Below are 12,441 nucleotides of genomic sequence, written 5' to 3' on the forward strand. Positions count from 1 at the left end.
CTCACCTTTAGATAATTTTGCGTGTAGAGTGTCGGATGATTGCTGATTATCGAACCGCTTTACAGTTGATCTGAATCTCATCAGCACTTAACCTCATTGTTCCTGGAGCAGAGGTGAGAGGAATGTCAATTGGAGTGTGTCTTGTGCTCTCTGGCTCTGTTTCAGCTCTCTCTCTCTCTCTCCCTCTCACTCTTCCTCTTTTCTATTCACTCAGACACACGCAAATACACACACACACACACACAGATACATACTGCATGCACACAGGCAAACTCAGTCTTAGCTCTCTACTCCTCTCCCCTCTCACAAACAAACACAAACACATCAAGAGCTCCTCTTTCTCCCCACCAACATGATCTCACACACACACATCCAGACTCAGTGGATGTCTATGGTACGGAGCAGACAGAGGCCCATGAAAAATGCATGTCCCTTTGCGTGTTTCATAAGAAACACTCATCGGGATTCCATTCCCATCTCAGCTGAAATACCACACAGGAATATCAATTACACTGGCAATTTGGGTGGCAGTGTAGGCAGGAATGGCACTGAACGAGAATATGGGATCCACAGTGTCATCTTAATGAGAGGGTCACCGTCTCCTGCAGCTCGAGGGTCAACATTGCTTGCGCAAATTATAAAAATACACCTTGGCCTGAGTGTGAAAGAAAAGAAAGAAATCCTATTGAGTACGGCGGTAGAATCATGATAGGATGGAAAGCCGACAAGACAGTGGAGGAGTAAATATCTCTTCAAGGCAGAGCAAACCAACAGCCAACCTGAGAGATTTTTTAGGGTTTGGAAATGTGAGAGTTGGACTCTTACACGAGCTGCTTCACTAACAAGTGTGTTTCTCCTCTGACTATTTTATGCAAAACTGAATATTTAACTTTCTTTGTGAGATTTAATTTGCTAAACTTCTCCAAGGGCTTATCCACCGTGTTGTTGTTTTGTTTTTTGTGTCTTTAATCCAGTGTTAGGGTTATATATTTTTAAGTTAAATATTTTTTTTAACTAATTATTATTCCTTTTAAAAGTATGATTCAAAACACCAACTGTATTCTATACTTTCACTTTCTTGAATATAAATCGAGTTCAAATAAAATGCAGCATATAAAAATATCTTACCTGGCGCATCTTGATTGACGGCCGTGATCACGTGACTGCATGTGATCCAGAAATTTGTGATGTCAAAATGGGGTCACGAGCCAAAAAAGGTTGGGAACCAATGCTTTAATCTATTGTCGGTGTCATTGTTAAAAATTCTCCCTGCACAAAAAGGTAAAGTGATGAGTTCACAGATGTTCAGTGGGGGCCTTGACCACCATCACTTGGATCAAATTGTTGTGGAGTTATGTACAGTATACTCCTCCGTTAGCAGGGAAACTGAGCTTCTCTGAGTTGACATAAAACTCAAACAGTTTAACATAAAAATCAATTAAAATCATGCCCTCACATATTTTTTGGCAAATGTGTGAAAGACTGATTTAATAACCTGGCTCTCAAATACATTACTATATGTGTAGCTTTTATTATTTTTATTCTCAGAGAGAGATAATGCCATTTCTGCCATTGCATATAAATTACAATCTACGCAGACTTTACACATTTTATAGAATTCCACAAGTGACAACTTCATCTGTACATGACAATAGTAAATGGATAGTAGAATAAAGGATTTGTGGTGATATCACTTATCATTATTATATCAAGGGAAATGAAGGAAATATAATTTGTCTTTGATGGTTTGACAAAGAAACAAGTTCAACAACAATGTATTTTTGCAATGCTATCATGATATGAATCAGTGTCTGCAAATGTCAACAATTTAAAGGGACAACGAGGAATTTGTATTTGGTTATACAAAAAGTCTCACATTAATTAAGCAATATCACACGAGAGGGAGTGCTGTTGTACTGTATATCAGCACGGCTGTGATTCGGTCGTAGGCAAGAGGCCGCAGGCCGAGTGCCGCAGATAATCACACCGTGCTGATATACAGTACAACAGCACGACCTCGAGTGTGATATTGCTTTTATACAACAGTGCTACGAGCACATTTTAGAACAGTAATAAACTACAAGAGATTATGATTTGTTTGTTTATTTAATCATTTATTTAGCTCCGCCAACAGAAATAGTTCCGCAACTGGAAGGGAGACAAGGCTGTTGCCAGGCAACACATAAACATTTCATACTAGCTTGCTACGAGCTACAAGCTTTTCCACCGAGCTGCTTCCAGTGCTGGTTCTGGTTCTGAGCCCGTGTCTGATTAGCACCGGAGCAACAGGACCAGCGTGAAGACATACAGAGACGTTATCGATACCGTATTACATTTGTTTATCATCTATGTAATCAATATAAACACAGTTGAAGCTAAGTAGCTGAGCTACGTGGCTAACAACAGCTAAAACACATCACCGTCAAAACGTAGTTGCCCCCGCGGCGATTTTTTTTCCAGCCGGGTTTAGTAGAGCTTTATCTCCAATTAGACGGACCAGGCCAGGTCCAGGTTTTAATGTTCAGGTCCGTTTATAACTGCAGCAGCAGCAGCAGCAGCAGAGAGATGGGGCAGCTCCTGTATGGGGAGCGTAGCTCTGACTTAGCTCCTGTCCAGCTGAACAGCGGAGTGATTATGTCTGTGAAAAGTCCCAGTGCTGTTATACTGTATATCAGCACTATGGAATGTCTCGTTGTCCAATCAAATTGCTCGGTTGGGACCGGTCGGAACTAACTGTTGTATAATGTGGATGAATCTATGTTACCCACACTTGTTAATGGCTCCATTTTCAATAAATATATCGTTTTGTCTCTATCGTTATTTTGTTATTTTAATTAATGGTGGAAATGCCCGGCGGGTCATGAGAATAACGCTGCAGAATCGCCGCTAATGGTCGGAACTACGACGGTATCTGATCGTCTTCGAACCTCCGACTTTAATTAATGATGAATGAAAACATTCTTGGCAAGACGTCCGTCTTGCGCCGGTCCAAGAATTTCACCATGCGCGCGGAGGCTCATGGTAAATGTAGTATGAGAACACTTCGCTTTCTAAAACTCCTTGTCCCTTTAAATAACAGTTTTTAAAGTACAATTTTAAGACAGAATTGTATTTTTCAACAATTCAACAAATTTAGTGATTTTAAAAACTATAGACACAATATAGGAGTTTAACCACACACTTTTTTTTTTTTTGCCTTGATTACAATGTGGACTTACATGTGTGTGTGTGTTTGTTTTTTGACAGGAAAATCCATATATGTGCAACAATGAATGTGACGCCACCACCGAGGAGCTCGCTCATCCTCCTGAGTTGATGTTCGACTTTGAAGGTCGTAACCCCACAACGTTCTGGCAGTCGTCCTCGTGGAAGAAGTACCCCAAGCCCCTGCAGGTCAACATCACGCTGTCGTGGAACAAGACCATTGAGCTGACCGACGACATCGTCCTGACCTTCGAGTCCGGTCGACCGGAGCAGATGGTTCTGGAGAAGTCGCTCGACTACGGCCGGACCTGGACCCCGTACCAGTTCTACGCCACCGACTGCCTGGACGCCTTCACCATGGAGCCCAAGACGGTGAGCGATCTGACCCAGCGCACCCTGCTGGACATCATCTGCACTGAGGACTACTCCAGAGGCTACGTGTGGAAGCCCGACAAGACGGTACGTTTTGAGATAATGGACCGCTTTGCCCTGTTTGCCGGGCCGCGACTACACAACATGGCCTCGCTGTACGGCCAGCTGGATACCACCAAGAACCTGAGAGACTTCTTCACCATCACTGATCTGAGGATTAAGCTGCTGAAGCCAGCCACTGGCGCCACCATGGTGGATGACAACAACCTGTCCAGATATTTCTACGCCATCTCCGACATCAAGGTGCAGGGCAGGTAAGTGTCCTTTTCATTTGTTTGTGTCTTTTGTGGATTCTAATTTAGTTCTTAAAATAATCATTAGAAAACTCATCATGTGGCTGGTTTCAAATTCACTCAAAGCTGCTTAAATTGCCAACCTCCGGCCCACTGCTGGCGTTTCACCGCTATCTTAAATAGACCACTTTAGTCTTTGTCACTGACCGCTGAGCTGTTAAAACCAGCCTTTGTCAAAACACCCCCCACCAGTAGCTCTTCAAACAGCTTGAGCTCTGTGATGAAGCGACAGTTCTTGTCTGTTTCGATCCTTGTCTCTGACATTGAATGAGGCCAGACTGATTGAATTTTAGTGGAATTATAATCATCACACTGCATCAGTGCAAACCAGGATTGGCCGATCATATGCCTCGAAGAGCCAACAATCTGCAGGTTGTTTTTTTCCAAACAAAGACGCTGCACACTGATTAACACTCCTTCAAGTAGAGAGGAAGAAATCACCTACTGAGGGGGGAATGAAACCCTGCAGACTGTTGCTTCCCCGTGGCATATGGTTGGCAACTCCCTTTATAAACCAACCATTTCTGTGTAACAGTGTAAAGTTTCTTCTAAACTTTCCTTCGTCATGGATATCTCTTGGTCCAGTGGCACCAGTATCATCTGACCAGCAGATGTTACTGCCACAGGCCAAACGTATGAATGAAAGGAAGTCCACCGTAGGTCGGTTTTGATAAGGAAGTTTCCTGGGGGGGGGAAGTATCTCAGTGGTAGTCACTGTTACAAGCTGCTGAATTTTCAAAAATGCAGAGAACAGGAGCTTCAATATCTCTTTAGTGTCCAACTATTTTGAAGCTCAATGTATAGGTGGCCAACCAAGCCTGCAATTGCGTCTTTAAGATAAGTCTGAATTGGGCTGTGGAGGGGGCAGCCTGAGCCAAGGCTGAACTCTATCCTAAATTACTTATTACAATACTAACCTGACAATGACAGAGGGCTGGGATTGCCTCCTGTGAGCTGTGGTTTTAATACGTCTTTCTACACTTTTATTGCCATGTCTTTATCCCATAATATGAGATCATGATCAGTGGCTCAGTGAGCACATAAATTCTTCTCGAGAGCTGAAGTGACTTTGGGTGAAAAAGGTTTTTTCTCTGAACAACTAAATACCAGATCTTTTCTTTTCACTGTAACATTTGAGGACTATATCATTACAAAACTTTGTATGGATTGGTTACACATGGTTTCTTATTATAATTAACTCACTTTTTATGATGAGCTAGAAATCATACCCATCTGCATCAGTGTAGGCTAAAACCAACAGAAATCCGATGCATTTTTTTAATTAATTCACACTATAATGTGAAGACAGAGTAGAAATGTTAGTAGAGCTCATACAATACAATTAAAAGTACAGTATTACGGACATAATTTCATTTTAATTAAAGCTCCATAATGTGTTTTGTTTGTCTGTTTGTTTGTTTGTTTATTTGTTTGTTTGCTGGTCACATGGGGGCAGCAGAGTTCACATATTATCGCCCAATAGATTTGCTAAGATAGAAAACAGCTGTTTATTCCATAAAACATGATTTTTCTGGTGTCGTGTCTGTGTCCATCTGAGGAATTAAAGTCTGTTTTTGATTCTCCTATAAGGACTGGTGTTCACCCACTCTTGAAGTGTTCACCAACTAACCTTGTCTGTTTGCCATTTGGTACTGAGCGGTGCAGTCAACCTTGGATTTACTGGAAACAATGATGGTGAAATTGTAAATCAGAAAAGCAAAACCACCATCCAAAAATACATGTGAAAATAAAAAAGGTTTATGGGGGACTGCAGAGTTGTTTGAGAATTCTCTGTTTATCATGATGAGCCACACACTCATCCATTGTTTTTATAAAAGTACACTGACCTTATAGGAAAGCCACTTGCAGCCAAGTCCAAGTACATTTTCTCTGAGATTAAAATATCCATGTGTCATTAACACCACTTGCAGTGTTGTGGTCTATAATACTGTCAGTGAGTCGCCAGAATGCCTCTGCAATTTTCAGGGAGTGGAAACATTGTTGTTTCATGATACATGGAAATGGCCCACACGGTGGTCGTAAAGCCTCTACAGCTGCTCTCCAAATGGGACCCGTGTCGCTTGCTGCAGTTGGTTTATATGAGGATAACTAGGCTGGTAATGACCCATCAGATGGGCCCTAGGTGGATTGAAACAGTTAGTCCCTAATTAGAATTCAGTCGACTTCAATGGCAGATTAGAACCATTAGCATGTTGGGTAATTGGTAGGAGACTAATCTTGTAATTAAGAGCATTTGCAGCTGATTAAATGGTAATCATCAGGGAAACATCAGTGAAACGTGGAGACATTCAGAATTGCCAGGCTTTGGATCCAAATTTAGCCTTGCCCTGTTTAATAATGAGTAGATTTATGGTTTAATCTGTGAGGTTTCTTTCTCTTTCTGAGTGAGCTAACGTTCCTGCTTTAAATCAGTTACATTTTCAGAGGTATCCGGGACTCTTTTTAATCATCAAATCTACACATGAACATGAGCAGTTACTGACAAAAAGTTTGACATCATTTCATGATGTGTGATCACAACACATTTTCCATAATGGTGATGTGTGATATTCCCATTCCAGCCCTTTGCAGGGGGATATACATGTTCTGCAGTGAGGCACACTCCTCCAGTATCCACACTCATACTGTAAACATGAATTGATAAGTTCTAAATTGCAAGACCTGCTACCCAGCACCAACTAGCATCTCCCACAGATATCTTATTTTGCCATTCATTAGAAAGAGTAGCAAAAGGTTGGATGGGGGGAAAATAAGCTATTTTGCCCAATTTTCCATCCTGCCCCTGGGCATCAAATTCAATTTTCCACCAAAAGTTTGCAGTGAGAAAGAAAAGAAAATAAACATACGATTTCTGTCCAGAGGTGGATCAGTAACTCACTTGAAAGAGGGTGATGGAAGTAGGTGGGGAGAGACTGATTGGAGTTCCCACCGGCTCCAGCAGCCCCCTGGCTACAGCCAAATGTGAAAGCCTTATCACAGAATGGCCATCCTGTCTGAGAATACCCAGAATACTTCATAAACACTGATAGACTGAAGCCGAATATGTACAACGCCAGGTATGCTCATGAATGTCTCTTAATGGATATGGGGACACTGCAGAAATGTCAAATTACATTTTCACAATGATCTGCGAATGCTTTCCAGTTATTTTTGGAAATGATTCAAAATAATGAAGTTACTGAATTTAACAAACAAGGTTGATCAATAACTAACTAGATAATGAGATAATATATAAACTATACTCACAAATAAATTAACCAGTGTGGATGTAAATGTTATCATGAAACAGTTAAACTCCAGAGAAAAAATTAAACCTATACAAAACCTGAATAAGAGAAAACCTGCAGCAACTTAAATCTACCAACATTATAACCCAGTTTCCAACTTTTCTGTGGACAATTCTGTGCCTCGCAATTTATTTTCAGTGTCACTGTTCAGGACAAATGAGGGAAGTAGAGTGAACAATGTGTAGTGAGGAAGAACAAGTTTGGATGTGAAGGTGGTGCAGCAGTCTATGTGTCGTGTAGGAACAGTGTAGGGAGTCAGACTTTTGAAGTTTAACCAGTCTTGGTCTTACTTTGACCAAGTGTTCAGCATTACTTGCCTAAAGTTTCACCTTAAACCTCTTATACCCAAGTTAAGATGTCATAGGAAGCAATATCTTGAGGGGTGTAGTAGCACTTCTCCCCTCAAAAAGCAAGCAATGGTAATTTCAGTAATGTGATGAAGGGAAAAATCTTTAGTTGATGTCGTCACCTAAACCAACAAAGTGAATGTGCACAAATGTGTGGATGTAAATAAAACAGCAACATCATTAGGGTTCATCGAGGGCTTTGCACTTATGTGTGTAGAAATCTTTGGTGAACGAGGCTCATTAGCTGCAGACTAGAAGTCATTGAGAGAAATCCCAAACTTAAGTGCCTGAGGCAGGGCGGAAAACAAAGCCGGCGCACCAATAAAAGTAAATAACGTTTCACTCTGAAATAAATCCCAGAGAAACATCAGATACTGCACAAGACAATATAAAAGAACCAGAATAGACCTCTCTTTTAATAATCGAAGAATTGTCACAGAACACGAGTTTATACAACCATATTTTACAAAGCCGAGGGTTGAATTGCACTAAAGAAACTGTGGTAATTCTTCCCATACAATGATCACATGTGATAGAAAAGTGATGGAGTAGAGAAGCCTGAGCCAAAGGCAGAAAAGGTGGGAGAAGAGTGGGGAGGGGGTTATTTTTTTCACCTCTCCTGAGTCGACAGTCAGAGTGTGTGGTGGGGCTAGCCATGCTATTGATTTCTAATGTTATTCCACATCAACGGGAAACAAAAACCTTGAACTGTGCAGGCTGTCCCACCTTTCACGTCTCCCTCTCCATCGTTCCTCACTTATTGATCAGATGTCTGCTTGTTAATTAAGACATGACCGCTACTGGCTGGCTGCACGGTCAGAGCTGCACATCTGCAGGGCCGCAGCAGGGCCTGGGAATGAGAGGCAGCTAATCCATAAGTGCTAATGTGCTATTTCTCTCATCTCCCATGTCATTCTCTATTTTTCTCTAACCTTTTCTGTTTTTTTCCTTTTCTCACCTCGCTGTTTCTTTCTCATTCACTTCTCCTTTTACCCAGCGTTCAAGCATCGTGTCAACCTTAAAACTAACAATGGTGCAATATAGGCTACTGTATATAAAAAATAAGGACGCAGAAGAACAGTAGTAGATCAATTCACAAATAAACAGAAAATATGAGATATTCTCAGAAAAGTGATACAAATGATTGATATTCATCACAGAGTTGGTGGTTTCAAGTGTCCTTGAGCAAGACATTGAACCACATTGCTCATGGCCAACTGCTCCTCCACTGTTATGGGTTTGTGTGTACAGTATATGGATGAATCAGAGGCATTGAAAAGCAATGTGGGGAAGTGATGTGCTATTGTTTTATTTGTGAATTGTATGGTTTACATATTGGATACATGCGACCGTCTAAGGAATTCAATCTCCCAGCCTCCTTGTGAATGCAAGTGTGTCGGACATTAGTTTTTCATGCAAGAGAAATTCAATTTCATGTTAGCATTTGTTTGATTCATCTGGTTCAGAGATATGTTCAAGGACACTTTGACAGACCTCAGACTTTGTATTATGGTCTTTCTATACAGCAATAATGATTGTTAGCATTACACTATACAGTATAACCCACGTGAGCGTCACGTGTGACGCCGAGGCCTAATTCATTAGATCACGTCAAAACGCTCATTATGATTGATAACCTGTCTGTCTTGTGATGTTTTCCAGCCACAGCTCATCAAAAATTAATTTACCTGTTTATGTGTAAAGTCCTTCTCTCATGTCCTCTCTACTAGCTGGCTTATTTCAACCTATTTATTTCCTAAATGGTGTTGCACCATTAAAAACAAAATGGATTTTTATCCAGTAAACAGTTTACAATGTGTGAGGCAGTTGCTAGAAAACATCTGTTGCAGGAAGTTTGTGTTGCACCACAAGCTGCCAGTTTCATTTGTAAATGTAAGTATGACTTTATTAATATACAGTGCTGCTTGAAAGTTTGTGAACACCTTGAGTAGATTTTTCTGTTTATTTTTTATCATGATTCTCTTAGTTTATCATCACCAGATTTTATATAAGAAAAGTCAGTTTTATGTTTATCAATTCCGTGTATTTATTTTAAAGGGAACGGTGTGAGTAGCCAGCAGAGTATGTGAAACATGTGCAAAAGTAAGTGAACCCCAGCTGCATTGGTACAGTACTGTAAAGTCAAGTAGATAGACACAGATGAAACACATGTAGGTGCTCAGGTGATCAATTAAGCAGACCAATCAAATGAGGCATCCTTAGAAAAGGTTTTGTAAGATCTGTCAGACAAATCATTTACACATGGAGGACACTTGGCACCCCCACAACTCTGGACTGCCTTCAAAACTTTCACCAAGAAGCACCAGAAGAAGAATAAATCAGCTGTTAAAACTTTCCCAGAGATCACTTGGACAAACCAGAGGCCTTCTGGAAGTCCACTATCTGGACAGATGAGTCCAAAATTGAATTATTTGGCCATCATCACAGGCACCATGTTTGGAGGGTTCACAAACTTTCAAGTAGCACTGTATATTCATGTGCACCATGAAATTCAGAGGCAATATATTAAACCAACTGGCTGTTCAGTGCTACAGTATATTATTGGCCAAACAAAATAGTATAATAAACTAAACCAGGTAAAAAGATAAGGCAGGTTTTGTACTAAAGAAGATAAGATAAGATAAGATTACACTTTATTGTCAGATCACTCTGAAATGTGTCTTGCGTCCCATGACGTCCAAGGTTTCACACAAGAAGTAGTTTGTATCGTGCAACCTGTTTTAATTCAGTGAGTCATAACTGTCCAGGTAGCACCTAATGTTACGTTATGATGAGGCAGTTTGAATTGAAGAACAGATGGTGCAACTGGCTGCAGGATTACTACCGGCAAAGGCAGATGTTTAGGCTCAGAGGCTGGAATTATGCAATTTAACATCTATATAGTGAGTTTAGTCTAACACTGCATGCAGAGAAGAGGTGTGACTTACTGTTGGTCACAAATACTGTAGGAACATTTCAATCATTATGTCACTTTTGGTCATTAGTCATTTGTCATTTTGTTTGTTCGGTGCAATTCTGCTTTGTAAACACAAAAAGGGGACTTCGGTGTATCTAACACTGACAGCATGTCTGCAGGCTTTTGGAAATGATGTGTGAGATGTTTCGTTCCCCACTGACTGTCTGTGCTGACAAACGATAAAACAAAAGCAAATTTCAAAACATTTTACGGTGAACCTTCCCTCTGAGGTATACATGAGAATTATTCAAAAGGCAATTTGGATACAAAAGAATAATAGTTTTAGATGAAGTATGAAACATCTCACTCTTATTTTATGCTCCCCAGTGGTTCCCTCGAGCCACAGACAAACTCTGTATCTCCCTCTCTCGGTGGGAATCCTGAGCTCATGAAAGCGTGCACACACACACACATACACACACTCACACACACTTCAACTGCATCTCCCACTTAAAAGGAGTCTAAATTTGTAGCTCCTCCACAGTGCATTCATATGACAGGCTTCACACCCCACTGAACCACACACAGAAGATCTAAACCCAGAGGAAATCTACAGCATGTGCTCTCCTGTGGTCATTACACACACACAAATTCAAGAGAAGCATAATATTAATGTTGCACCATATCATCTGCTGTGTAATATGCCAGGACATTTCCCTGATTTAGACAACATGGTGTTTGAATATCCTTCTATCCTGAAGAGATACTGTGTGCGTGCGTTGTTGTGTAGCTTGATGAAGTTTGTTGCTGATTTTCAGTGTTGCAACAGTCAAATTCTTTCCAAACCCAAAGTTCATGATCAATTCTAAGAACTCCACAGAAACAAGTCAAAGCTCAGCTTTATGCAACCTTGCACCTTCTAATAGACATTGACAATGTCAGACTTCTAAATCAATACTGATTGACAAATGGAAATGGAGGAATCATTATTTCCATTCTGCTTTCAATCTGCTTCATCAGACCAGTTTAATCACATCTCTCCTTCAACTGTGAGGCAGTGCATCAAACCTCAAGACACTTTATAGAAAACACATTACTTCCATATTTCTGTAGGTTGCACTTTATCGTTGTCAGTCATTTTGACTGACGGGGTCATAAAAATTCAGTCAAAATCTATTTTTACCCGTCACTTAAATTTGTTTTAAATGATAATAATAACATATTCAATAGCATTCAACGTTCATTCATTTTCAATTCATATCAAGTCCAAACAAGCTGAACAGAGAATGCAGCACATCTAACCGGGGGGCATTCAGTGAATGCGGGGGTCACTTTCTGCCACTCAACATCTGGACATACTGTAGGCTACAACGTAAACAGGCTACGTGATGACATCAGTTTTCTGTCAACAATCAACACGCTAATCCATGTGTAGTTATAGCAAAACATCCAAAGGAGCACGTTTTCACATAGGCACCGCAGAGTGAACTCATGTTGTCTAAAAACTCTCTCTCTCGTTCTCTCTCTCACACACAGACGCACACAGACGCACAGCCTCTCATCTCTTTTACGCACGCGCGCAGCCATTGCGCATCACTGAAACAACTGAAGCTACCAGACCACACAGCCAGATGCAGCAAAATTCAAACAGGACAAAACCCCACTCAGCTTTAAGTGTCATAAACAATGCCACGGCGGGCAAAATACAGTAAAAAATAAGTCTTACCTTTAGAAGAGTTGTATGCAGCGATTGTGTCCACTTTCCACTGGGTTGAAGGGTTGAACATTTTCGGGTGAAGTCTCTCCCAAAGGCCAGCTGAAGCACCTGGACTTTTCTTTTATGAAGCATTGCACATCTGTGGTCCGAAAACACCCAAAACGGATCTTTTCTGAAACGATGATGTCATACCCCCCACCGCTCTACCTGTACCGAGACACAC

The 12,441-nt window shown here is 40.9% G+C and overlaps 1 protein-coding gene across 1 annotated transcript in view; it reads left to right on the forward strand.

Annotated features, from left to right (window-relative positions):
* The window catches only part of LOC311000447 (netrin-G1-like), a gene marked incomplete at its 3' end in the record, with an annotated part of 61,661 nt that overhangs the window by 25,227 nt on the left and 23,993 nt on the right, over nucleotides 1-12,441 (forward strand). The window contains exon 2 of the mRNA XM_083991163.1: nucleotides 3,247-3,890. Coding sequence (XP_083847289.1) covers nucleotides 3,247-3,890 — 644 coding nt within the window. The remainder of the gene's footprint in view (nucleotides 1-3,246; nucleotides 3,891-12,441) is intronic.

The sequence above is a fragment of the Trachurus trachurus genome (genome assembly GCF_905171665.1).
Source record: "Trachurus trachurus genome assembly, chromosome: 17".
NCBI lineage: Eukaryota > Metazoa > Chordata > Actinopteri > Carangiformes > Carangidae > Trachurus > Trachurus trachurus.